Consider the following 26,316-nt stretch of genomic DNA (forward strand, 5'->3'; position numbering starts at 1 on the left):
TATAGTTAGTTAAGTGAGGATTCAGGAAATACACTCAATTGCGTCTAGTTAGCTGAGACGATGCCTATCCCGATGGTTTTCCTTTTACGGTCCAGGGCAAAAAGCCATCAATTCCGACAGACTATTCCGAAACAATTTAATAAAATGCAGGACCAACTGCTACTAGCGCTTCTCCGCACGAGTCGAAATGAATTGGACTGCGATGGTTGGAAGTAGAGCACATCCACCAATAATCGCAACCATCACACCCGCAGCTCCACCAAAGCCCAACGCAGTGAACATGTCGGGGAAATAAAACGGTCCAGCCTGTAGGTAGCATATTAGTGATCGAACATGAAGTATCAAAATCTCGGTATAATCTTACAAATCCATACAATTGTCGGCAAACATTGACAAAGACACCAACCTGACTAGCCCGTTCTTGTCTACTCTCCACGTCAAATGTTGTGAGAGTCGTCGTCTGCATCTGATTACCGAAACTTCCAATGGCAGCACCAACACAGGGCGTGACATTCCAAGTGGTCGCATGTTGTAACTGGAAGCCAAAGGTCAAAAGACCAGCGAAAACCGTAGCAAAGGCAATGTAAGATAACCATAGACGATCGGCCGGACATGACTTGCCCCTGGATTTGCGAATGCGCTCTAAGAACCAATCACACATAGGTCCACTAACTTGTTCTCCCAACACACAACCGATAATAATAGCAATGAACTGTAATCCAATCTGCTGAGCATCGAAGTGAAACTTTTCGCCAAACGCGATAGGCATTTCAACAATCAAGGCAATATTGCCATAGCAGAAAGTAATAGCATGGGCGCATGCTATAGTCAGAATGCGTGGATACTTCGCCAGAGAAAACAGTGCAACGAAATCCAGAGGTTTAAGAGAATGAGAGCTGATCTTCCGTGGAATTAGCTTATCCCAGAATCCAGTTTCTTTGCGCTCGTTGTCGGGATTGTAGATGGTCTCATCACCAATCGCAAGATAAACCAAAAATTGGCAAAAGTTGAGGATAGCAAAGATCCAAAAGATCCACTGAACACCAATATGTTTGATCACGAATCCCATAAAGAATGGGCCTGCTGGTGTACCAATGGTGGTCATCAGAGTCCACCAGCCTAGCTTTTTCCCCCGATGCTCGGGTTCAGACAGCTCTGTTACTACACCACTCCCATTGCCAATAGGGGGGAGATCAGAAAGGCCGTCAGAACTCGAGTAGCCATTTGTCCGCCGTAGGAAGTACACCTCGCGCCCCCAATTTTGCAAACCATGTTTTCCAATACTGAGAGAGGAGCGTGACATGGTATCGGCCATAGACATCAGTGACAGGATTCCATATCAGGGGGGATAGGCTGAGAAGGAGGATCTAGATGATGTTGATGGTTCGATGAGAAAGTTGCCAAAGCAAGATTAGGAGTTCAACAGACAGCACACATACCTGGCATGAGGTTAAATAACTGGCATCTGGTACCGTCACATTGTATTGCTCCGCGAAGGTATCATAAGCGGGGATGATACCGGCTGCCATCGAGGTTCCCATCATTGAATGAAATGCCACCATCAGAATCTGAGCATTCTTCTTCCACCGGGGCCAATTGTGTGGATTTTGTGGTGATTCGTTCTCCCATATTCCGTCATCTGGGACCTTGCATTCTTGGGGAGTTGATTCCATATTTTCTAAGTGAACTGATGTCTTGGACCTAGTCCTTTTCATGTTGTGACTTGGTCTGGTTCTACCAGGGGCAATATCTTCTGTAATACCAACTGTCATCTTGGGGTAGACGAGCGAAAGCCCCAGCCAAATGAACAATATATTGAATTTTCAGTAGATTTGCGGCAATACCTCATAGTCAAGATCCGTGCCAAACATAGAGAGAATAATTCCAACAAAATAAAATAGAAATGAACAGGCCGGGAACGAAGCAAAGGAGGTGGTAAAGGGGCAATGCTAAATATTAAATTTCCCCTTCGTAGATCCCAAGACTCCCCATGGGAGCTGTCGATGGGGTGCGGACGGGGTGTGGGGGAATATTTGGCAACGGATTGCCGCCGCACTAATGTTGGCCATTTGCAATATCAGGAAGCTTCATTGGAGCACCAACTGAATTCTGCGCTGATATTGCCGATCCAGACCGGTGCAGCAACCCGAGGTTAGAGGTATACCATCGGACCCTGGCCCAGAAGGCCTTCGGGATGTGACCCGAACCCCCGGATAACTTCCCAATACCTACATCTAGTCGACTCTACCACCCCATTGGAGTGGCTCATAAGGTGTATCAAGGCATATACGGAACTTGGGAGATCTACTGGGTAGCGAAGGTGTCAAACTTGAACTGGATTCCATCGGGGTTGGCCTTCCGATGGAGGCTGGGAGCTCAATCGGCAGTTTTCATGGCCGAATGATGGGTTAGCGATAGTTTGATGGAGCAAATGATGTATATTAGTGTGACTAATATATTGAGTTCCAAGATTCCAAGATTTCTTGTTCTATTCCAAGGTTAATAACGTTGCTTAGGTAGACAGCTAGTCAGACAAGCCGAATGTGTGGTGCCTGATACTTCAGGCAACAAAGTCCTCTGGGCCTCTCATCATTTTCTTTTATCCCTTTTCCCCCATTTGTCCCATTTGTCCCATTTCTCTCCCACTGCGGTTGACCAAATACTTTCGCAAATGAGAATATTCACTTTAAGAACAATCTCGGGTGAACAATGACCGACCTATTTTTCCGTTCTCCGTCAACCCCCCGCATCCCCAGACTTTCCCATATAATCTCCCCCCGGTGGGGTTGATGTGGAGAGAGTTTTCCCCATTTTAAACCTGAAGGCGATTGGTATGATTCATGGCGGATTTCCAATCCATTGGCGGATCTCAAAATCCGTGTGCAAAGAGAAATGGAACTGTTCTTTGCTTCCATAAGCAATCGGCTTGTTCGGGGCATTGATTTCCCGACATGTTGGGATCATTTATAAAGACAAGGTAGCAATTCATGACGATGACTGTGTCAAAAAAAGGACACCAATTTCCAACGCCCCACATGCGGGCTTCCTTTTTGACAGCCTTGACGGCGGGGGCTGCTGCTGCCACAGCGCTACACGTCGCAGAAAACCAGACCTACATCACCCTAGCCAATGATCGTCTCGCAGCTGTTCTTCAGAAGAGTGTTGGTCAGATCGTCGATCTCACTCTCGATGGCCAGGACTTATTGGGCGCTCAGTCAGGATCCACAGGAATAGGGCCCTATCTTGACTGTTACTGTATCCCTTCTGGCTTCTACACAGCTGGTGCTACATCCCCGAGCATGGAGGTAGTCCAGGGTACAGATTCAACGGGGACCAAATATGCAGGCATGATTTTGAGTGACACATACACTCCCACGGGTCAACAATTCCAACAGTACTGGTTCCTGCGCGATGGCGAGACTGGATTGCATATGTTCAGCCGATTGGCCTACCACAACGAGACCACACCTTACCTTCGCAACTTGCAAGAGTTCCGAACCTTGTTTCGTCCAAATAGTGATCTCTGGACGCATCTGACGTCTAGCGAGGTCCAGACCGCGCCCCTGCCAAGCAAAGACGCCATTTCGAAGCAAATTGTCGTTCAAGATGCAACGTGGACATTCAACAACACGCCAGGCGATGCGTACTACACCCAGTTCTCTGAGTACTTTACTAAATATACATTCTCAAACCGTATGCTTGATCTCCTGTCGTCTTCGGTTACTGATTGGTGCATTGGCTAAATTACGGTCTCCTTTTAGAATGGAGAAATAATACTGTTCACGGTCTCTATGCTGATGGCAGCACCTCAAATGGGGCAACATATGGAGCATGGCTGGTGATGAATACCAAGGTTGGTCATATTGCTTCAATATTCACTAAGATCGAATCCTATCTAACAAATTTGTTCTAGGATACATATTATGGTGTAAGCGATATCGAGCATGGTGGGATGCAGGAGCTGACATCTCTTAGGGTCCACTCCATTCTGACTTGACAGTGGACGGTATTGTTTATAATTATATCGTGTCAAACCATCATGGAGAGGGCACGCCGAACATCACAAATGGTTTTGATCGAACCTTTGGTCCGCAATTCTACCTTTTCAATGGCGGCAAGGGCTCGGCATCTCTCCAGGAACTGAGATCTGAGGCAGAGGAAATCGCAAATCCCCACTGGAACGCTGCATTCTATGATTCAATTGCAAAGCATGTCGTTGGATATGCGCCCTCGAACCAGCGAGGCAGTGTCAAGGGAACCGTGAAACTTCCCAAGGGCGCCGTTCGCCCAATTGCTATTCTCACTGTCGACGGCCAATACTTCCAAGATAATAGCGCCGTTCCAAGCTCCTATCAGTACTGGACCGATATCAATACAGATGGAAGCTTTAGCATTGATCGTGTTAAGGAAGGGAAATACCGACTCACAGTCTACGCAGAGGGAATTTTTGGTGACTTTGTGCGCGACGGAATCATTATTCATGCAGGAAAGCAGACTGCACTACATGATATTTGGAACCAGGAGTCGGCAGGGGCCGAGGTCTGGCGAATTGGGATTCCCGACAAGTCGTCAGGCGAGTTCCGACGTGGCAATGCGAGAGACCCAACCCATCCGCTTCATCCTCCCGAGTATCTTATCTATTGGGGGGCTTATGACTGGCGTGCCGATTTCCCTGGTGGTATCAACTACACCGTCGGTACTAGCGACCCTGCGACTGATCTTAACTCTGCCCATTGGTCAGTCTTCGGGCCAACGGCAAATGATTCCCACATCGATTATGACACAACAAACGACTGGAACATCCATTTCAAGCTCAACTCGAAGCAATTGAACAAGCGTAAAACAGCCACATTGACATTACAGTTAGCGGCCGCAAAGACCGCAGCAGGCAACACAGATGTATGGAATCCGGGCGAGCCATACAACAATTTGTCACTAGAAAGTTATATCAACAATCAGGCAGACCCCTTGACTCTCATTGTTGGTTTCAATCAATCCAGCAGCTGCATTGTGCGGTCTGCTGTAAGCTGCTACCAAGTTGGGTCAAGAATGGAGTTCCCTGCGGATTGGTTACATGTCGGAGACAATGTGTTGCGATTGCATTTACCTTTCAACGCAACGGATACAGAGACTGCCATTCTCCCTGCCACTGTTTATGTACAATACGATGCTATCCGATTAGAACTCAAGTGATATAGCTGTCATGACGTGCTGCGCTTTCAAAATCAGCCGAATGAAACTCATATCCATTTTTTTTACATTGGCCATGGTAGTTGGGTTTCATTGGGACTCTTGCCTCATTCGGTCAGCAAATAAAGCAATCCGTGCTGCCCGAGATACTTGCTCACAGTAAGTCTAATAGGTCAAATGGAATAATGGTCGAGTGGATCTTTTCGGCCCACAGAGATGAGTGGATAGAATCGGGTTCCCTCCTTTATGAGAACAATTCAGAATGAAGACACTTTACAAGGAATATATCAATACAAGGACCTTCTATTCTCAATAGAAATAAATACATAAATGGTTAAAAGCCCCAGAAACTGGTGACAAACGAAAGACAAATGAATGGTAAAGTCCACTCTCGGGAACAGCGATCTTGCAGATTTGAGAACGCTGGCCTAACAAGACCGGATAAGGGAGGCCCCTGAAGGTGCAAGTGTACATATATGTGCTCCGTATTGGTATCCATTTTTAACCTTTCCCGCAGAGACCGCTGCAATTGACAAAGTTTGATGGTTCTCGTTGATATTTCCATGGCGGAAAAGGCTGCACTCGACGAAATGCAATTTACAGAAGGCTGCCGAAGCTGACACAAGGGGCGGCGACACCGACGAGGTTGCCGTTCTATTGAAATTAGTGACTCTGTTCCTCTTCCATGGTCTTGGGGAAGCACATACAGCCTGGGAGTTGGAGTTCTGGCAGCAGGCAACGCTCTGTTGGCAGTTCTTCTTGAGGAAGTCGGTCAGGCCAGCAGCACCAAGGACTATAATATGGTCAGCCTCGCGCTTCAGTTCAGTGGAGTAGATATATCACTTACCAGAGACGGGGATGTCAAGCTGAGTGCAGCCCTGGCCAAGACCGAGACCCTCGCTACCAATGGCACCGAGGACGTTGGAAAGGACACCAATGTTGTTCTGGCTGATACCCTCGCTCTTGTTGATCTTGTTGCAGCAAGACATCTTGGCACCATCACCACACTTGTTCACTGCGTCCTCGACCTCGTTGTTGGAATGAGGAGCAACGCCGGCGGCAGAGCCCGAGCCAGGCAGGGCCATAGCGGTAGCAGCGAAAAGGAAGGCAGGGACAAAGAACTTCATTTTGATAGTGATTTTGAAGAGGGCGAATAGCGATTGAAGAAGGTTGAGATTGAGAGAGAGTGGAAGACTTTGAAAATGAGAGAGTTGGATAATGAATGAAGAACGATCACTGGAAAGATCATGCCTTTTATAGCTTTTCTGGTTCTCTTTTCTGCTCTCTCGCTTTTGCACTTCATGCTTCTGAGGCAAGAAGCCCCCGATTGCCTCCCAGCATCTAAGCTCCTAACACTGCAGGGAAGTGGATGCCCTCGTGAATTATTGCTTTCGGCCAGCAGAGCAGTGCTTGGCCAACATAGATTATCGACTTTCAGGCGATCCATGCGCAAAGATAGGCATATATATGGAGTATGAATGAAAATGTGTCCAAGTTTTCCTCTGCCGATCAACGGACCCTGCCGGTATGTTCCCCAGACCCCGACGGGAAGGGATGCGTATAGGTGCATATGGAGGTCGGGGCAACCTAAAAGTCGGGGTCGCTAATTTTCATCTTCGGCATTTGGAGTAGCGTTATTTGCTTTTTGGCTTTTGACCCTGCGTGTGACGTCTCGGTTCTTCCGGGGAGTGGACTGCTCAGTTGATGAATCTGATCCATCATTTCCCAACACAGAGATCTTCTTCGTTTTGTTGGGTGAGTTGTTTATTTGATGATCCATTTCCCATGTTTTTGTGTTTAAGCAATTGACAGGTCAATTTAGCGCTGTTGGTTCCGATTTAAAAATCGATAGTCGCAGGCGTGGCGCAGGAATCTCCTGCGTTGCGCATGACGCACCCTTGTCAGCCACCAACAACCACAACTGCTTTCCCAGATATGTTGTAGGTAGGTCAAATCACAATTCAGTGATCTCTCAAGTCTGGTGAAACCCATGGGCGGAAACCTAAAGCCATCAAACCCCTGTCTGGAGTCGCCACATACAACTGTACGGGCAAAGTATTCTATATGTGCATATCTAACAAAAGAGGTCAATTTCTGACCATGGAAATCTCCACACAACTCATCAGTATATGCATGGGATCGTATATCCATCACATAGTTCCCATATGGCCCCTTGCCTACCACGTAAAAGACTCCTCCACAAATTTAATAGAGCGGTAGCCTTGTCGCATCGCAAGATGTGTGGCGGCCCGTGCTTCATCCGCCATTCTTGATGGGCCACATACGAGGATCGCAAGGCTAGTACCAGCTGAGCATGCATCGCAGGCCCGGCTCATAATCAGGGATTGGAGGTGGGGTCGACCTGACTGGATATCGACTCCAAAATCGGTAGGATCTTCAGTGGATGCGGTGGAATCACGCGTAGCGTAGAAGGAGGCATTGAAGTCCTCTCGTTTGAGGGCGTATTTCAATTCCCGGCGAGAGACATTTTGAATGAACGCCGCCTGTTTAGTGGTCCAAACAAGCTCCATGTCTCGTACTCTTGTTTTCTCATTTTCAAGCCTGCCGTTCCAGTCTTCAACAGACCGGCGGAGATGATCTTGGATATAAGGCACAGCTGACGCTATTCCCGTCCCACCGACGATGATCAAGACCGATTCATACCTCCACAGTGGAAAGGTTTCACCATAGGGGCCTTCAAGAAGAATGGTTGTTTCGCTTGTCTTGTCTGGTGAGCTCAAACATTGCTGGCGCAACTGTTTGGTCCAACCGTCATACGGGCGGACCCAGAAAGTCAATTTCAACTTCAATTCTTCTTCACTCGGAGTGCCTCTTTCTGGGTTGCCTTGGTAATCTCGGTCGGAGGCACCGCCTGCAAGAAGTGGCACATGCGACACATCGAGCGAGTTGATCGGCTTTCCCTCGGATTTTGGTACCAATGACGTCCGGTCCCCTATTTCGTAAGACCAAGCTCCAATGGTAAACGGATGACTCTCCCAGCCGGTAAGCCGGAATGGCTGGTATAAAAAGTAGTACTGTCCTGGTGAAGGTTGTAGCGAAGGTATCCCTGGTGTGACCTCCAATCGCACCACGTCGGCCGTTTCGTCATAAACCATGCGGCTCGCAGAAACCTTCACGAGCTTTTTGTTTGAAATACTCACATGAAGGTTGCAGTAACACAACCGCACAATTCGAAGGAAGCGATCAATGACCCATACAGCTACCGAGGGCCACAGGTACTTCCAATATTCGTTGCCTTCAAATACAACCGTGTGGCTGCCAAATGTTAGAAATATGAGGGAGGTTTGGTCAGGGGTGAGTACTCACTAGAAGCACGCGACAAGAGTGAGAACCGAAAGCACGACATGAGCAATCAAGAAGAGCTCATATGTCGCAATGCGAATCCGATCCAATGAGGTGATCAGCAGCAGAATCATCACGAATGTGCCCTAATATGACGTGAGCATTGGAGATCGATCAAGTTGAGATCAGCCAGATTGGCAGCCTACCAAAATACCCCATAAAACATATGTCTTGGACATCCCCCTCCAAGCTTTGCCCGCTGCGATTTTCAACTGTGAGTATTCTGGCCTGAATGAAAAGGTCAAGTTGCCAGGACTTACTTTGAATAAACATGACAACGTAAAGGATAGAGTGCACTATTGCCTGTACCGTAGCCACCCGGGCCACATGACGATGGAATATATTGAACGATGCAAAGCTCCATCCGGTGGCCCACAGGAAAATATTATTTCGTCCCCCAAAGAGCCATAAAAGAGGCAAATTCGCAAATGACATGATCCCAGTACGGTCTGCAGAATAACGCAGGATCTGGCTCGGGACATCAGGCCAGCTTGACTATCTGTCAGCATTTCCACATCTCACTCCCACGGGCTCGGTACGTACTAAATATTTCCAGGAAAAGTGTGATACCCCACGACACTCAATACGATGCTGATTATCCAAAATCCCACGACTATAAGCGCCTCAACTCTGGTGGAAAATGTGAAGCCTAGCAAGTTTCGACCATGTGTTGTTGCTAAAGGCGCTGGAATCATCAGATGAGTCTGGATCCAGTGAAGAGACGTCCCCACCAATGGGATATTTTCTAACAACTTTATGAGAGGATACACATTGGATTCGAGTGCACGTTCTGCACGGCGTTGTCGGCGGTGGAATAACCAATCACTCAGGCGATAGGCCATCCCCAGTGACAGTATGCCACCCCAATATGCGTAGCCGACATAACTGAATAGTCAATATATGGATTCTTTTCCTTGCCAGCTTGAACAGACTTACCCAAATGCATGATGTGACCAAGTTTCAAATTCCCAAGATTTCTAGAACGTCAATTAGCTTTGGTACTGTTATATTCCAAGGAGTTCCAGCGGGTCTCACAAGTGTATTGAACATTAGGTCGAAGTAAGACGCAGAAAGAAGGACAGGCGCATCCGCCGGATCGCCTCGGGACAACTCTTGATAGTCAACCCTTCTCATATTCTTTATCGCATCCTCTGTCAGATTTTCGGCGACGGCTTCTTTCGGCAACAGCTCTAGGTTCCCAAATTCTTGGCACTGCTCAGCCAGCTGGGTCAGGCCTACCGCCCGTTCCCGCTCATTGCAATATATTTCGGATGCAGCGTATATCGATGCGACTTTGAGCGGATTCCGGCATTGTGATTCCCATTTCCCTTTGCCTGTTGTGGGAACTCCAGCAAAAGATATGTAGTTGTATGCCGTGTAGACAGCTGTCACACACAGCTCGTCCTCGGAGTTGGCCCAGACACCATGGGCGAGTGCGATTACTAACCAACGGAGCAACATGATGAGTCCCCAGATCGCAGGCCGGTCTGGGGGGTGAGGGAGGAAACGGTGGAAGAGGAAACGCGGAGCACCGGCTGTACACCGATAATCGCACTACAAATCAGGTGGACCCATGTGGATCAGCGAAGTCTCTGAGCCGTTTGACCCTTGGATTTTGTCGGACCAAAATTCCCAAGGGGACCAGAAGAAGGGATGATTTGGATTACAATACAAAGTTTCCCAATAGAACTCGAAAGAAAGAAGAAAAGAAAAAAGAGAAACCGAGTGAATGTGTGGGGAATTTCGGAATCCCCCTAGAATTTGGACGTCTTATCTGATCTGATTGATTAGACAACAGCCACGTGACACCATGATTGGCTTAGCCCATTTCAGTCGGAATTTCAAGTGAACAGCCGTATATTTACGGAGTACTCTGTTGGTATTGAATTTTGTTTTGAAGTAGTATAAATACGTATTTACTCTACTTGTGGATGTGGTTATTATCCTTTTTTGCTGTATAAATTTGTACATACAATGATAATGTTGAAGATATATATACACGAACCAAGGGGTACAAAGTCAGCCCTTGTCAAATGGTAACCACTAAAACTTTCATAGCTGAACTCGCCAATAATTGATTTGCGTACATCGTGCCCCAAATTTGAAATTAAATCAAAGAATCCAAGGTTCCTTGAAAGAAGTTGACTACGAAAATTGATCATGTGATTTGCCATTGAAAGCCTTGACACCTTAAGGCCTAAATGAATGCCTTGCCCTCTGCCAAGAAGAACTCCATTATCCTACGATGTACTGGATATATCCGACCACAATGGATTCGAATGGACACAGAAGAGACTGGAATGAAATATACCTTTTAAAAAGCTAACGTCAGCATTATCTTTTGTACTTGGAAGCTACTCCGTGGATATAACTAGTACATCCATCCACCATTATGCGGCAGAACAGCGGGCGGTCGAGAATGATGATGTCACGCGGGGGGATTTTCTTCCCACCTGGGCAGAGAGCTATCCGTAGCTGAAATCCAGCAGTTGTACGGAGTACAACGTACACCGAGCAAATTCAACTGGTCGCCTTAATGGGAGGAGGAAGCCAAATCCCAACAATGAATGGCCAAAAGGTGTCATCTGATCCAGGGCAGAATGTATACCTTAATGCGGTGGTCGATTTGGGCAGGTAGGCAGACAAAATCCACCTCTTCGTTGCCCTTTCCAAGGTAGCCGGGTGAGAATTGTTCACTGATTCAAAATATCACAGCAATGGCATCCGTTGTTCGATTTCAGACCTCTCACCCCCAACCACCCGTATCATCCCTACTGTACATTTTCATCGGGTCAACGTCTCGCTCTACGAGGCTCAGATGGACCCCGACTCAGGCAACCGAATCCCCATTCCACAGCATGTCATTGACCGAATCGTCAGTGCCATAGTTCGGTTTCAGATTGTCTGCGTGGAGATTGGAGTTCCTGCCCAGAACATTCGGATCATCGCCACGGAAGCAACTCGAACTGCTATCAATGCTTCTGCGTTCATCGGTGCCATCTACCACAAAACCGGGATTTCGGTGGAGCCATTACGAAAGGAGGAGGAGGGAATCATCGGAGCATGGGGTATTGCCAGCAGCTTTTCAGATGTGGAGGGACTCGCCCTTGATTTGGGGGGTGGGAGCATGCAGATGACTTGGATCACGTCGCATGCGGGCAACGTGCATATGAGTTCCCAAGGATCAGTCAGCTTTCCCTATGGAGCAGCCGCATTGACCCAGAAACTGGCAAACCTCAAACGGGGCAAAAATAAAGAGGAAGCGCACAAAGCCCAGGAGCAATTCCGCGAGGAAATGGCAGGCAACTTCCGCGCCGCTTTTGATGCCCTCAATGTTCCTGAACACCTCGTTCAAAGGGCGCGAGATCAAGGGGGTTTTCCTCTATACCTCTCAGGGGGAGGATTTCGGGGATGGGGCTATCTTCTGTTGTACCTGCACCAGACGAAAGGCCAAAGTTATCCTATTTCGATTATTAATGGGTATTCTGCACCTAAGAAAGACTTCGAGGATACCGAAGCTCTCAAAGAGGTGGCTCGGACGGCACACGAAATCTTCCGGGTCTCCGACCGGCGACGCAAGCAAGTGTCCTCGGTGGCGTTCTTAGTCAAGACCCTGGCTGAATCGTTACCACATGGAATCAAAGAGGCCCATTTCTGCCAAGGTGGAGTAAGGGAAGGAGTGCTGTTCCGTGAGATGCTCCCGGTTATCCGCCAGCAGGATCCCTTGGAGGTTGCCACGGCCCGTTATGCGCCCTCGTCGGCTGAGGCGCTGGCCGCTTTACTGTTGGCGGCCCTCCCTCGACCATCCGCTAGCCGATCGTTCCCGGCTTCCATCACTCTTCACCTTATTCAGGCTTTTGCTAATTCCCTCTATTATCATGCCACAATGTCCAAAGAACTCTCTTCTAGTGCCGCACTATATAGCACTAGCACTGGGATCCTAGCCTCCACGCATGGTATTCCACATGCCCACCGTGCTCTTTTGGCACTGATGCTTCAGGAGCGTTACGGTGGAGAATTGCCACCCAGGGACGCGGACTTGAAGACTCACCTTCAGGGAATTTTGACACCGGAGGAGGTTTGGTGGACCCGTTACCTCGGAAAAGTCGGCCTCGTCCTAAGCCAGCTGTACCCAACCGGGTCTATCGACACCTCCAAGCCTCGGATTATTCCCTCGGCGCAATGGAAGAATGGGTTAGGGAAGAGTGGCGAGAAAGAAGGCCTCGACTTGACAATTGCCATTCAGGAAGTTGCATATGACCCGTCTCACCTGAAAGAAGAGCTCGAAAATGACGTGCAGAAAATCCAAAAGGTCGGAAAGCGGAAGAATTGGATTGGTGGACGGAATGGCTGGGGCATCAAAGTGCGTGTCTCAGTGGTAGAAGAAGATTTATTGGCCCGGTGAGTGGAAAAGCACAGGACGCGGAGTTGGCCCATTATCTTTTACATACTGCTAGGATTTCGATTTGAATCCCTGTGACTATTGAATTATTCCAGTCCATACGGGTGGTTAACGAAGAGGCTTTGATAATAGCTTCAAAGACTAGACGGATTACGGGCGCCGCCTGATATCTTCCTATATAAACCCACCGGCCCGAAAAATAGCGTCCTACTCCGAAACCATACATTAGAAGCTTATGAATGACTAGAAGTGTTTTGCTAAAGTGTAGATTGTGGATAACTGCATATACTCACATACCCAGCCTTATAGTTCAAGTCACCCTTTTAATTTGAACATTGCTGAAACCACCACTGCCGTAGCTGCCAAACAATCCCGCCATACCCCGTCCCAAGCCATCATCGGTAACGGAGAAGCTAGTCTTTGCACCTCCACTTCCGGTCACGGTGGCAACAAGGGTGGCAGACTTCACTGAAAGAGATAGGTGATATTTTTGATTTGCCTTGATGCCACCAGGAACAGGCTTTGAGCTCAAGGTAGTTGCTCCTTTATTGCCCACCCGATACAAGGCGAAGTTGCCTCGGTTGATATCAATTGCAGCAGTGTATCTTGTGATGTTGTTGGGAGCAGTGTATAGATGAGAAGCCCGCGCCAAGAGACCCACTACGCCGGATGAACTCGTCACGATAGCATCTGCGCTGATCTCGTAGTCTGTCCATCCCGACGAGCCGGTGAGAACAATCGTGGCTGGATCAGTAACGGGTGGAAACTTGTACTGATCGTCTGAAACGGACCAGATCTCGTCGAAGTCAATCCACCCGGCGTCGCCAGTGACTGGAAAGTCAGAGTTATATGGTAGAATTCCGATGGCTGCTGCCCCAGTGCTTTGTTCGCATTGTTCACCTTGGGGAGCCGGTGTCTTCGCCGAATACAAAACTGTTCCATTTGGCAATGGTAACAAGTTGGGACTGTAATTAACGTTGCAGTTATTTGCCTTCGGAACATGCCAAGGTGCTGATGCCCAGTGCCAATCGCCACTGCCGTGATGCAGATTAATATGGACGGCATGTCGATCTTCAACAAGGTAAGGAGGGTTTTCGAAGTAGGGAGCATTGGAGAACCGCCGTTTTGACTGGCTAGATACGATCAACTGCTTCCCCACAGGATCCCAGATACTATACGGGCTCCCGTACGCTTGGACGCTGTCAGGCGAAGAAACAAGTACTCCCTCGTCACTTGCATCCCACGTTACGCCGTCTTTGGATGTTTTCCCATGAACGGGGCAAGGCTTTGGATAGTTTCGGGTATCGCACCACTCATAACTCATGAAATACTCTCCATTGTCCATCTTGGCGACAGTCGCCATTCCAGGTCGGAAGGTCTGTTCCGCGCCAACGACGATATCCGTGGCATTGCTCCAGGTGTCACCACCGTCTTTGGAGACAACCTCAACTAGCTTTTGAGAATGGACTTCGTTTTTGCGTTCATCCGAAAAAACCGCAACGAGGTTGCTCTGGCTATCCAAGAACAAAAATGGCTCCCAAATACCGTGGGAACCGTTCACATTGCCGGGGGCCCACCCCTTCTGCCAAACGCCTACTGGATCCCATGTCTTGCCAAGATCTGTAGATCGCCAGGAATAGAAGTCGGTGGCATTTGTGCCCTGCAAATTTCCAACCAAGAGGATGGTACCTTCGGCATACTTCCCAAGCTGCCGGGGGAACTCGAAGAGGAAAGGCTGGTAGTACTTCTGAGTTGGAAGGTCACCAGAGGCGGTCACATTTGTCAATGTGTCCCAAGTTGTGGCGTTATTGATGCTCTCCCGAATAATATAATTACTTGGCGTACCACCGGTGTACCAGTGTTCAAAAGTAGCGAGGAGCTTGCCATTTGCGCCACCTGCATGCTGGAGCTCGATTACACGTGAATATCCAACTGCTTCGTCGATTTGCGCAGGTTGCCAGAGCGAATCGTGATCTGCAAGGGTGAATTTCGCAAACAGTACAGCTAGTGGAATGAGGGTGCGTGCTGTGATGCCACTCAATTTGGCCATAGTGAGTCGGGCCAGTCTGTGAAGAAGAATTGGATGCTAAATCTTCATTCTTTCGATCCTTCCGCGATTATTTATCAGTCTCCCTGTTAAAAAAATTATGTTAGGCTTTCCAAATTGTCCCCATTGAGTGTAGATCGACATCTGTGTCAGTATGGCAATGGTATGTGTGATGAGGCATTTTTAAGACTGGAGGCCTAATATTCAAGCATCAAGCAATAGCGCAGCATGCTGTGAAGAAAATGCTTATGTTTCATTACTCAGGGGCAATTTCGGCTGAAATGGAAGAGCCCTGCACATGCCAATCTGTGGCAGACTTTCTCGAGCCAGCCTATGAGAACGAAGTACGGAGTATTGCTTGGTCTAATGGGGCGCCTAATAATTGGGCGCCTGATCTCAGGGCTGTGTTAGGTTTGCGAAGAGTATAAGGATGAAGAGGGGTGCGTAGTGATGTCACAGTATTGGAAATTGGCTGAGAATAGTTTTGTAGGTGAAAAATAAATACGGAGTAGGGCTGGTAGAGTTGAGGTTGTTTACCCAGGATAGTTAGCGCTCAGGGGTCAATGATGCCTGAATGCCTAGTTTCTGCCTTATTTTGACCTGGCAGAAAAACAAAAATGCATCCATGAATTACAATAACGGGTGCCTTGAAGCAAAGTAACTATCTAACCTTGGAAATTGCAGGTGCCATGTAAGTTCAATAAAATGACGCTATTCCCACCATACAAAACATCGTATACCCCCCCGGACCTGGCGGTGAATTTTTCCCTCAATTTGAACCACAAAGCCTGCCCCTTGAAAATATCAAACCTCTCATGATGGATAGTTAAGAAATTCCCTATTCGATGCAATTAGAATTATATCAATTGACCAGATATTGGTGGAGAACCCCCGGTTGAAAATGCCGGGTTTTGTTATTCCGGTCCGAAGCAATTATAATACTCCGTACACTGTAAATTGATGCCTAGAAGCGGTATATCCATGGATATTCAGGCCGAAATTAAGCCCAAATACGGCATAGATAAGGCAGACACCAGGCCATCAGGCATCATTGACCCTTGACACCTAGGTAGGGTTGTTCTTCGAAAGTCTTCTATGGTTTCCGTGAACTGCCCACGCGTCTGCGAAACAATAAGACTGATCTCCCATACCGAGTTCGGTCTTATGCCTCGCTGTCCGATTCTAATTGTCTAGTACTCCGTACAAATAGGAGAAAATGCCTATGGATATCTATGAACATCTATTGACTAGATCCATGATCCTGCTGTGTCTCGGAAAAAGTCGGGAACAGTGGCCTAGATGCGTGGAGTTGTGGGTTTCTCAACCCGGTCATACCGATGGAAAATGGAGTTCTCTGCAAAGCTTGTTTCCCAAAATTCCATGGCCAAGCTCAGAAGACAATTTCCAAGGTTTGGCTGGGATATAATTTCGATTGATTATCACTAATACCAACCTACAACATACATGTAGGTATGTATATAGGTATATAGGTGATGTACTTTGAAAATAAACCTGAAAATACTGGAACTTTTAGGCAGACAAATAAAAGAAAGGATTCGGTGGATCCCGGGGGTCTCCCCTGATAGCCCTATAGGGCTGAGAACCATGGACATTCCCAGGTGGTGTCCCACGGATTCAGTCCGAGGTTGCATCCGGATTACACGTTCTTTCTACTTTTTTCTATTTCTGCATCTTATCTGATAATTCCCCCATTTATCCGATCCTTTTATCTGATCCTTTCCTCTACTCCCTTTTTTCCCTTCCTCATGCCCCTACATCACCATGGAGGCTAACGAGAAAGACATTAATGTCCTGGAGAAATCTATTCGGGAAAAGGAAGTCCAGGATGGAAACCATACTGATTCTGGTAAGTCCGATGTGGCCTTTTCCCCTGCTTGTTCGTTTTGGGGTTCTCACATCACTACAGATGCAGATTCACAGACCGAAATCTTGCGGGCTGCTGGTATAGGCATAGCCAAAGATGATCCTACTGAGCCCATTCTCACTCTACGTATGTGGGTGTTAGGAATTGGCTTTTGCATGATCGTTAGCGGGTTGAACACACTTTACACGCTTCGTACACCTTCGTTGACAATTTCGGGCTCGGTGGTACTCTTGTTGGCCTATCCTCTGGGAAAGCTTTGGGAGAAAGCAATCCCGAACTGGACCGTTCCATTAGGGCGATTGGCATTTGATCTCAACCCGGGCCCTTTTAATACAAAGGCAAGTTCTCTGGCAAAGCTCACAGTGATTAGTCTAACAATTATTGCTATAGGAGCACGTCTTGATCTATATAATGTCCAACCTCAGTATTTACGTTCGTCTCGGCGCCGATGTTCTGACAGAGCAGCAAATGTTCTACGGCTACAAGGCAGGATGGGGATTCCAAATTCTCATTACGTTCTCCACATTCTTCATCGGGTTCTGTCTTGCTGGGCTATTCCGGGCGATCGTAGTCGTTCCCCAAGAGCTGATCTGGCCTGGAGTTCTGGGGGTTACTGCGTTGACCTCAACCCTGCACCATGTCAATCAGGAACAAGTGCAAGTGCGGTAAGTCCCCTGGATTTGTTTACCTCAGTACAATGGAACTGATGGATGGTAGTTATAATACTTGGAAAATGTCTCGCTATGCCTTCTTCACTATAGCATTTTGCGTCTCGTTCTGCTGGTACTGGTTCCCAGACTTCATCTTCCCGGCACTTAGCTATTTCAGCTTTCCGTGTTGGATCAAGCCTGAGAGCAAAGTAGTCAATCAGATCTTCGGAATGAGTTCCGGAATGGGACTGTTGCCGATTACCTTTGATTGTGAGTGTCACGACTTTGCAAATTTAACTACCGTGCTGACAGGGCTTATAGGGAGCCAAATATCTTATGTTGGGTCTCCCTTGCTCATCCCCTCGTGGGCAGTTCTCAACGTCTTCCTTTCACTGGTGTTCTGGATTTGGATTGTGGCTGTTGCTCTTTACTATACCAACGTGTGGAACACAGCCTACCTTCCTTTTCAGAGCTCTCAAGGTACATCCTATCCGTTCAAGCTCTTGGGACAACCACATCTGACTTGTGCAAACAGTATTCGACAATACCGGAAATATCTACAAAGTCAAAAAGATTGTCAATGCAGCTTCAGGCTACAAGCTCGATGTCAAGAAGTATCTTGCTTATTCCCCGGTATCTTTACATTCTCTAAAATCAAGAACTTGACATCCGGCTAACTTGCGCAAAAATTAGGTCTATATGCCAGTTACATACGCGTTGAACATGTTTGGGCTATCGTTTGCGACCCTCAGCGCTCTTCTTGTTTGGGTTGTCCTTGAAAAGCGTCATGTCATGGCCGATGCAGCCAGAAGGGTGCCTCGGCTGGTCCTGGAGTCCCTTCCCGGTCGCTCCAGAGCGTACAGCGAGGACGAGAGGGGAGACCCGGATGTGCCCTTATGGTGGTACTTGGTTGCATGCGTCTTAGCCTTGTTCATGTCAATGTTCGCCGTCGAGTGGTGGAACGTCGAACTGAGATGGTACGGTGTTTTGCTGGCATGTGCTGTGGCACTGGTGTTCTATCCTGCCGTGAGCCTACCCAATATACCGATTTACACATTTGACACGTCTCTCTGACCAATCCTAGTTGGCTTTGGTCTATGCCACTTCTAACCTCAAGATCAATATCGACATTTTCTGCCGTATCATGGCGGGTTTCGTGTTTGAGGGCAAGGTCCTGGCCAATATCTGGTTCTTTGACATCGGATACATCACGACCATCAAGGGTCTTTACTTTGCCCAGGATATGAAACTGGCTTACTATTGTCATGTAAGCCCTCTCCCTTCTTACTATAGTTAAACCATGCTGATACTCCGAAGATCCCTCAACGAAAATTATTCTTGGTTCAATGCGTTGGAATGCTGGTCGGCACCCTCTCCTCACTGGGTGTCCTCAACTGGGCCATGAACCACATCACCGGCATCTGCACTAGCACTGCTGTGAATGGTTTCAGTTGTCCCTACAGCAGAACCCACTTCAATACTTCGTTGATCTGGGGCGCAGTAGGCCCTCGTCGCTATTTCTCGAACCAAATTGGCTATTCCGCTTTGCTTTATTTCTTCATCATCGGTGCCATTTTACCCATTCCCGTCTATTATTTAACCCGCCGATACCCCAAGTCGCTGTGGAGAAGGATTCATGTCCCCCTATTCCTCGGTGGCCTGAGCTACCTACCCCCTGCGACCGGAATGAATTACGGCAGTTGGGCAGTTGTCGGGCTCACCTTTGGCTGGCTCGTTCGAAAGCGCCTGCATAGCTGGTGGAGTAAGTATAACTTTGTGCTAAGCTCTGCCATGGACTCATCTGTGGGAATTGCTGGTGCCTTGATTTTCTTGACAATTTATTTCACCGGAGCCAGCAAACATTTCAAGTGGTGGGGAACAGATGTTCACAAGGTGTGTTTGGGCTCTCTTGCATTCACTCACTTATGCTGACTATTAGCAGAACACTTGCGACTGGAAAGGCTGTCCACATCTTTCTCTACCAAAGGGCGAAAATTTCGGCATGTAGAATCTCATGCCTTCATGTGTCGTCTACCTGAGATATATTCACGTCTCGTGATCGGTGCTTCGATTCAGAGTATGCCAAAGATGAGCGCTTTGCACCTGGTTATCTATTAATCTGATCGTATGGGGAATCTTTGTTTTGTTGACAAGCATTAATAAGACCAGTCCACTCTTAACAGCTGGACAGACAGCCCTACGAGAGAATGAGCTTATAAAATAATATAATTTCCTTCCAGTTCCCTCAAGGCTGGAACATTCATTGAATCTTTCAAGTGGTAAGGTATTTGCGGTATTTGCTGTATTTGTAGTATTTTTAGGTGGGTCCAATACGAAAGTCGCCGATGTCGGAAATGATTGATTAGATCATCCCGATTGATTAGATTTGCGAGGTCAGCACATTCGCACAATAAATGGATGATAGGATGTTATATTTTGAGATGAGTGGAATATTAACAAAGCTGAGCATTGAATCATTACATTATGCACCCCATACTGGGTGTTCTAGGGCTGCAGTACCTGGCAGAGATGGTCCAGGCTATGTGTGGCCCACCTGGGCACTGTCCCTCGTCTTCCGAAAAGCGAGCACTACTCCGTACAATTTTCGAAATGACGAGACCTGCCAAGCTTCAGTGCTGCAATTATTCACGCCAATTCGGAAGTGTGTCCCGGACTGCCAAAATATTACCTACTTTGTACATTGTAGACAATGGGCTCCACTCGACATCTCCCTAACTGATTGATAAACCCCTGTCATTACTCCGTAGATTCTGCAGGCAAATTATCAGATCCTGAGTGGGGTCCAGTGCCACGAGGATGGAATTTTTTTTTCTTCAATGCCGGTTACATTTTGACAGCCAATCCTAGACTATACTACCGTGACGGGAAACTTACCGAACGATCCCCGGGGACCGAGAGAACTTTTGTATTTCGAAACGGACATCTTGCTTAGAAAAAAAAAGAGCAGACTTAGACATTTCATATTATGCCTGGGTATTCGCGATCTCCGGTATCAGTCCACCCCAGGAAACAACATTGGCATTATAAAATAGATTCTCACAAGCGTTCGTTAGGCCAGAGTTTTGCAGCCTTTTTGAACGATCGACATTCGCGTATTATGTGTGTCGTATAAAAAGCATTTCCAAAATGTACTACTCGTACCTTGCATATGTTCTGGCTGTGAAATGCAAGAGCAACATGTTAACACTGAATACTGCCTGCATATGCAGGAACCAAGATGTACTCTCCGTATACTCCGTACTCGGTACTCGTACATCAACTTCAAAGACGGAGCTTGCGTATCCTGCCAAGGTTCCAAAGTTCGCTTGAAGTTTGAGTGGGGTCTTGTAAGACGCCAAGATCTAGAGCCAACCAAGCATAAAAGCCAAATCCGTGAAATTACCAATACAGAACTTCCGATGTGGAGCTCCGGGCTAATCTGATGGGAAAAGGAATTAATGCAATTTATCTTGTGCGAAATTTGTCGCGGCATTGTCGGCTACATCTATAAACCCGCTTTATCCAAAGGTTTTTTTTTTTCCTGGTTTTCGTTTTTCTCTCAACTTTCATCTACTTACCATGGCGGCCCCGAGAAGTGTACAGCGCTTGCAGCAGACACTGTCGCATGTACAGCCTCCTGTTACTCCGCAGCTGTCTCTTGTCGCAGGCCCGACGGAGCCACAGCTGCTGGATATTACCTTGGGCGAGCTGCTGACACTTCAAGCACTACAATATGGGAGAATTGAGTGCTTGGTCTTCCCCTGGACCGGTGCGCGATGGACGTACGGCCAGCTGAAAGATGAGACCGATCGTCTAGCTCGAGGAATGTTGGGCTCGGGTATTCAAAAAGGCGATCGCGTCGGAATTATGGCGGGCAATTGTGAGCAATACATCTCGGTGTTCTTTGCGGCCGCACGAGTCGGGGCTATTTTGGTCGTTTTGAACAACACGTACACCCCCTCCGAGCTGTATTACGCTCTCAATCACAGTGGTGGGTGATATCCACTTCCCGTATTATTGACCCCCTGCTAACCTCGGCTTTTTGTTCTATTTTCATTCAGAATGTCGAATGCTTTTCATGACACCACGCATTGGACGTCATAACCTCGAGGAAGTCCTGAACCAACTCGGTCCTAACCCTAAAAAAGCTGCGACCTCGGAATCATTGGAGGAAATCGTCATTCTCCGCGAAACCTACAACAACTTCACCACCTATCACGATGTCATGGAACGCGGCCTGTCGCAAGCTGCGCATGTGCTCCAAGACCGCGAGGCCGAATTACGGCCGGATGATGTCTGCAACCTGCAATTCACAAGCGGTTCAACAGGCAGTCCTAAAGCTGCAATGTTGACACATCAGTATGTGGACCATGTACGACATTTCGTTTTTAAATTTTAGCTAATTCCTCCGCAGCAATTTGGTTAATAACTCGCGTTTCATCGGTGATCGCATGAACCTCACGTCTTTTGACGTTTTGTGCTGCCCGCCACCCTTGTTCCACTGCTTTGGGCTGGTTCTGGGTATGCTCGCGGTGGTCACCCATGGTTCCAAGATTGTCTTCCCCAGCGAAACATTCGACCCCAAGGCGGTTTTACATGCCATCTCTGACGAGAAGTGCACTGCTCTGCACGGTGTTCCAACCATGTTTGAGGCGATCCTTGCCGTTCCCAAGCCCTCCAACTTTGACACCTCAAACCTCCGCACAGGCATCATTGCTGGGGCCCCAGTCCCACGGCCACTCATGAAGCGACTCTTTGCGGAATTGAATATGACCGAATACACTAGTAGCTATGGTACCCCCCCCCCCCCCCCCCCAACTGGCCTGCTGATCAAGTGCTAACCCAAGTTCTAGGTCTCACCGAGGCCTCGCCCACTTGCTTCAATGCTTTCACCACCGACAGCATCCATACAAGATTGACCACCGTCGGAAAGGTTTTGCCCCACGCTCGCGCGAAGATCATCGATGCGCAGGGAAATATTGTTCCCGTCGGTCAGCGTGGTGAGCTTTGCATGGCCGGCTACCAGCTCACCAAGGGATACTGGCATAACCCGGAAAAGACGGCAGAAACATTCATAACCGATGCCGAGGGTGTCAAATGGCTCAAGACTGGCGACGAGGCTTCCTTTAACGCCGAAGGGTACTGCACTATCACCGGTCGCTTCAAAGACATCATTATTCGCGGTAAGCTTGAACCCACGACATGGACATTAACGGTGATTTCTAATTCCGGCATCCGATAGGCGGCGAGAACATATATCCTCTCGAGATCGAAGAACGATTGACGGCGCATCCCTCGATCGAGTTGGCATCTGTGATTGGTATTCCCGACCCCAAGTATGGCGAGGTTGTCGGAGTGTTTATCGCGATCGCATCGGGCGCCGGTCGTCCGACCGACGAGGAATTGCGCACATGGACACGTGAGACATTGGGTCGACACAAAGCCCCGCAGCATGTGTTTGTATTTGGAGAAGAGGGGGCTTCGAGCACGGTTCCTGTGACAGGGAGCGGCAAAGTTCGCAAGGTGGAGCTCCGGCAAATGGCGATGGCGGTTCTGGCCGAACGCCAGAAGGCATGAACAAAAGAAGAAGAAGAAGAAGGAGCACAAATTGTACAGTCCTCGTGTTCGGCTAGTATAGAAACTCTAGAGTTTGAAATAATACCCCCATACCCCCAGTCCCATTGACCAACTGCTTAATTGTGCAAACATAATACATTGTAATTGCAAACCAAAAAAATCTTCATTTGAGACAAATTACCTATGTAGGTAATTAAACGAGGGGCGTATCTTATCAGATTCTATTGTGATTCGCCCAGTCCAACACTTGTAACGCCGAGTACCGATGACGAAAAGTGGACCCTGCAGCGAAATGCGGCATTTTCTTTTTTGTTACGTCGGCTTTAGAAGTCCGCCTGGGCACTTCCCAGAATCAGATTAGATGCTCATCTTGTCTGATCGATGATCGTTGCCATTTTTGGTTGGGTGGCTGTATTGAACCATGGAATTAAACCTGTATTGTACTTTACACGGATTACGGTCATCGGGTCCAACCGTGAACGAATTCCTGGTCCACACAAAATATTAAATATTCAATGTAATCCTGTCATTTCTCCAGGGCTCTCTTCTACATAGCATAAAAGGAGACCTAGATGCACAGGTGCAAAAAGTCTTTTGCATGTGTACTCTAGGTATCAGCCACCATGTCGGTTCTGCCAGAAAATACTACTCGCCAGTCTGAGCTTTGTACTGTCCCGGAAAACCCCTGAGTAATCGGAGTTGGGTCTCAAGTCAATTACAACCGAGGGATGTTTCACCTTAGGATGCCATCGGATCTGATAATCCGAGCCAAGGACCCTGGAAGGAGAAGCCAAGGAAGCAACCATGGATGCGCTATATCCGATGTCGGTTTCAATCTGATTAGATCCGGACCCGCATAATCCGATGATGTGACGATATGTTTTCTTTATTTTTGTTCGGGCTACATAGCTCAGTTCCTTGGCTTTTTTTTTTCTTCGGTTTTTTTTCTTCTTCATTCTCCTTTTCGCTTTCCTGTCGATCTCTCTCTTGGGTTATTGCTCGTGTCACACACACCTCTCCTTCTCAACTCATCATGCCCTCCAACGACTTTGTCCGAACTGTATCTCGCAGCTTCCGAATACTTGTGATCGGTGGCTCTTATGGTGGTCTATCTGCTGCATTAGCCCTCATTGATCTTTCACAGGGTCGCCTCACCCGCTTCAACTACAATGCCGATGCTAAAGCTCCTACACATCGCATTCCGATACAGATAACTGTAGTTGATAAGCGAGATGGCTATTGTAAGCTCTCTAGAAGATCAACCATTCTTCCACCATAACACCTCCGCTCACATGTGTAGATCATCTGATCGGATCTCCAAAGGCCCTGGCCTCTGAAAAATTCGCGGCCGAAGCATGGACTCGTTTCCAAGATATTCCCGGGCTCAAGTCTCCGGATCTCAGCTTTATCCAGGGAAGCGTCAGTTCGGTTGATTTCAACGCCAAAGAGGCCCATATTGTTGATGCAGAGACCAAGAACAGCCGCACGGAGCCCTATGACTACTTGATAGCAAGTTCAGGGCTGCGTCGGTCATTCCCCACTGTTCCCCAATCCTTGAGGCGAGAGGAGTTCCTCAAGGAAGCCAGAGAACATATGACGGATGTGAAGCAAGCCCAGGATGGCATCGTTATTATCGGTGGAGGTATGCATTATCTGTCACTCTCTGCCACTTTCACCCCTGGCTAACATCCGTTTTCCGTGGATAGGCGCTGTAGGCGTGGAGATGGCTGCCGAATTGAAGATCCTTTACCCAGAACAGAAGGTCACCCTGGTCCACTCTCGAAAGCGCTTGTTATCTTCGGAGCCGTTGCCGGATGACTTTGCCGAGCGCGTGGATTCTATATTACGCGATACCGGAGTCGAGGTCATCCTAGGACAGCGCGTCATGGACACGACCGCAGTGGGCACGAAAAATGGGACACGGGCCTGGAACCTCACGCTGAGCGATGGCCGACAAATCAAAACCGGTCATGTTCTAAAGGCTGTCTCTCAAACTGTTCCGACATCAACATATCTGCCGAAAGAGGCATTGAATGAGGAGGGATACATCAAAGTGCACCGCTCGTAAGGCTCCTTCCTCGACCAATTTGTTGACAGAACGTTTCTAATATCTCTCCAGACTACAATTCTCTGGTGCCATCCCTAACCCAGAGCATCATTGGGCAGTAGGAGATCTCACTGCGTGGGAAGGTATCAAGCGCTGTGGCGGTGCAATGCATATGGGCCATTACGCAGCGCTTAATATCCATCAGCACATGATGGCAGAGTGCACTGGAGGAAAGCCAGACTATCAGACCTTGCAGCCATTCCCGGCTGTGATGGGTCTAGCTCTCGGCAAAACGGCCGTCAGTTATACGCCGGGTGAGGGCACACGTGAGGGCGAAGACCTAATGAAGACCTTGTTCGGCAAAGACATGGGACATACCAGTGCGTTTTTATCGTCCGAAAATTGTGTGAATTGAAAAGCTGACCCGAATTGCAGTTTGCTGGAACTATATGCGTCTCGGAGAGGCGTGCTAGGCGTGGCCTAGTAGGTCTGCGATGTGTTGGAGTTCATTGCATTTTGATTTTGATCTCGTGTAATATTGGACTTGCCTTTTACTTTTCCTTTTGGACAATAACTAGACCCTCGACTGTTATGGGTTGGCGTTTGGTATGAGTTGAGATCCTCAATATGAGTCGATCTATGACACTCAATTGGAATTCGTTATTTTGTCTTTATCCTGACAATGCATATCTCATTTGGTTCGAATTGAGAATGGACAAAAAAGGAAGAAGAAGAGAAAATAGGAAACGATAATAATCATCTCACTGGAGTCATAACAAGCCGGGCTTCACTCTTCGACGCATAACCACCCCTTGTGACTTGTTCACGAAGTTTGTTTGATGATCGGAGAATATATAAAAAAAAAGGTTGAATGTACGTTGCTTGAGAATATTTGAGAATATTTAAGAGTGTTTTGGAAAATCGAAGCAAATTAAATCTTGGGGAATATTTGAACTTTCAGACCAAAGCACCAATAAGCAGTATACATGTCACATCTCTAACTATATCTCCCGAGGTCTCCAGGACTAAATTGATATAAATTTTACATTTATAATGTTCTGTATGATCTTAGTCAAATTCCTAATGTCAATTCATCTGCTTAGAAATCCGGGTTCCACTTGATTCTGCCCCATTCCTTGGCTTCATATAAAAAAA

At 47.7% G+C, this 26,316-nt stretch overlaps 9 protein-coding genes across 9 annotated transcripts; 5 read left to right on the forward strand and 4 right to left on the reverse strand.

Annotated features, from left to right (window-relative positions):
- Nucleotides 1-162: 162 nt before the first annotated feature.
- On the reverse strand, nucleotides 163-1,303 carry N7455_007610 (uncharacterized protein; the record flags this gene model as incomplete). The annotated part of the gene is made up of 2 exons (XM_040958433.2): nucleotides 163-306; nucleotides 365-1,303. The coding sequence occupies 2 exons, from the start codon at nucleotides 1,301-1,303 to the stop codon at nucleotides 163-165; spliced, it is 1,083 nt and encodes a 360-aa protein (XP_040811026.2).
- Nucleotides 1,304-3,035: 1,732 nt separating this feature from the next.
- On the forward strand, nucleotides 3,036-5,275 carry rglB (polysaccharide lyase family 4 protein; the record flags this gene model as incomplete). The annotated part of the gene is made up of 4 exons (XM_040958517.2): nucleotides 3,036-3,693; nucleotides 3,762-3,853; nucleotides 3,914-3,928; nucleotides 3,976-5,275. The coding sequence occupies 4 exons, from the start codon at nucleotides 3,036-3,038 to the stop codon at nucleotides 5,191-5,193; spliced, it is 1,983 nt and encodes a 660-aa protein (XP_040811082.1). The 3' UTR covers nucleotides 5,194-5,275.
- Nucleotides 5,276-5,787: 512 nt separating this feature from the next.
- Nucleotides 5,788-6,317, reverse strand: N7455_007612 (hydrophobin family protein; the record flags this gene model as incomplete). The annotated part of the gene is made up of 3 exons (XM_040958484.1): nucleotides 5,788-5,844; nucleotides 5,898-5,983; nucleotides 6,038-6,317. 3 exons carry the CDS (start codon nucleotides 6,315-6,317, stop codon nucleotides 5,788-5,790), a joined length of 423 nt encoding a protein of 140 aa, XP_040811127.1.
- A 1,050-nt stretch (nucleotides 6,318-7,367) lies between these two features.
- On the reverse strand, nucleotides 7,368-10,014 carry N7455_007613 (ferric reductase family protein; the record flags this gene model as incomplete). Its single annotated transcript, XM_040958413.2, has 7 exons — nucleotides 7,368-8,466; nucleotides 8,518-8,639; nucleotides 8,700-8,752; nucleotides 8,814-9,043; nucleotides 9,097-9,438; nucleotides 9,490-9,530; nucleotides 9,589-10,014. The coding sequence occupies 7 exons, from the start codon at nucleotides 10,012-10,014 to the stop codon at nucleotides 7,368-7,370; spliced, it is 2,313 nt and encodes a 770-aa protein (XP_040811052.2).
- A 1,037-nt stretch (nucleotides 10,015-11,051) lies between these two features.
- On the forward strand, nucleotides 11,052-13,007 carry N7455_007614 (putative transcription regulator (RTG2)). Its single transcript, XM_040958451.2, has 2 exons — nucleotides 11,052-11,187; nucleotides 11,269-13,007. Exons 1-2 carry the CDS (start codon nucleotides 11,090-11,092, stop codon nucleotides 12,956-12,958), a joined length of 1,788 nt encoding a protein of 595 aa, XP_040811027.2. The 5' UTR covers nucleotides 11,052-11,089; the 3' UTR covers nucleotides 12,959-13,007.
- Nucleotides 13,008-13,265: 258 nt separating this feature from the next.
- N7455_007615 (uncharacterized protein) lies at nucleotides 13,266-15,005 on the reverse strand (the record flags this gene model as incomplete). The annotated part of the gene is made up of 1 exon (XM_040958479.2): nucleotides 13,266-15,005. One exon carries the CDS (start codon nucleotides 15,003-15,005, stop codon nucleotides 13,266-13,268), a length of 1,740 nt encoding a protein of 579 aa, XP_040811008.2.
- Nucleotides 15,006-16,784: 1,779 nt separating this feature from the next.
- N7455_007616 (uncharacterized protein) lies at nucleotides 16,785-19,545 on the forward strand (the record flags this gene model as incomplete). Its single annotated transcript, XM_065605682.1, has 10 exons — nucleotides 16,785-16,869; nucleotides 16,930-17,249; nucleotides 17,278-17,552; nucleotides 17,581-17,807; nucleotides 17,859-18,017; nucleotides 18,073-18,170; nucleotides 18,231-18,563; nucleotides 18,622-18,804; nucleotides 18,831-19,430; nucleotides 19,480-19,545. The coding sequence occupies 10 exons, from the start codon at nucleotides 16,785-16,787 to the stop codon at nucleotides 19,543-19,545; spliced, it is 2,346 nt and encodes a 781-aa protein (XP_065460631.1).
- A 1,571-nt stretch (nucleotides 19,546-21,116) lies between these two features.
- On the forward strand, nucleotides 21,117-23,114 carry sidI (putative long-chain-fatty-acid-CoA ligase; the record flags this gene model as incomplete). Its single annotated transcript, XM_040958513.2, has 5 exons — nucleotides 21,117-21,528; nucleotides 21,599-21,896; nucleotides 21,952-22,331; nucleotides 22,391-22,720; nucleotides 22,780-23,114. 5 exons carry the CDS (start codon nucleotides 21,117-21,119, stop codon nucleotides 23,112-23,114), a joined length of 1,755 nt encoding a protein of 584 aa, XP_040811028.2.
- A 730-nt stretch (nucleotides 23,115-23,844) lies between these two features.
- On the forward strand, nucleotides 23,845-25,689 carry N7455_007618 (putative pyridine nucleotide-disulfide oxidoreductase AMID-like). The gene is made up of 4 exons (XM_065605683.1): nucleotides 23,845-24,355; nucleotides 24,415-24,756; nucleotides 24,821-25,178; nucleotides 25,234-25,689. Exons 1-4 carry the CDS (start codon nucleotides 23,992-23,994, stop codon nucleotides 25,574-25,576), a joined length of 1,407 nt encoding a protein of 468 aa, XP_065460632.1. The 5' UTR covers nucleotides 23,845-23,991; the 3' UTR covers nucleotides 25,577-25,689.
- Nucleotides 25,690-26,316: the final 627 nt, after the last annotated feature.

Source organism: Penicillium solitum, assembly GCF_028829755.1.
Source record: "Penicillium solitum strain IBT 25940 chromosome Unknown utg000005l_segment0_segment0, whole genome shotgun sequence".
Classification (NCBI taxonomy): domain Eukaryota; kingdom Fungi; phylum Ascomycota; class Eurotiomycetes; order Eurotiales; family Aspergillaceae; genus Penicillium; species Penicillium solitum.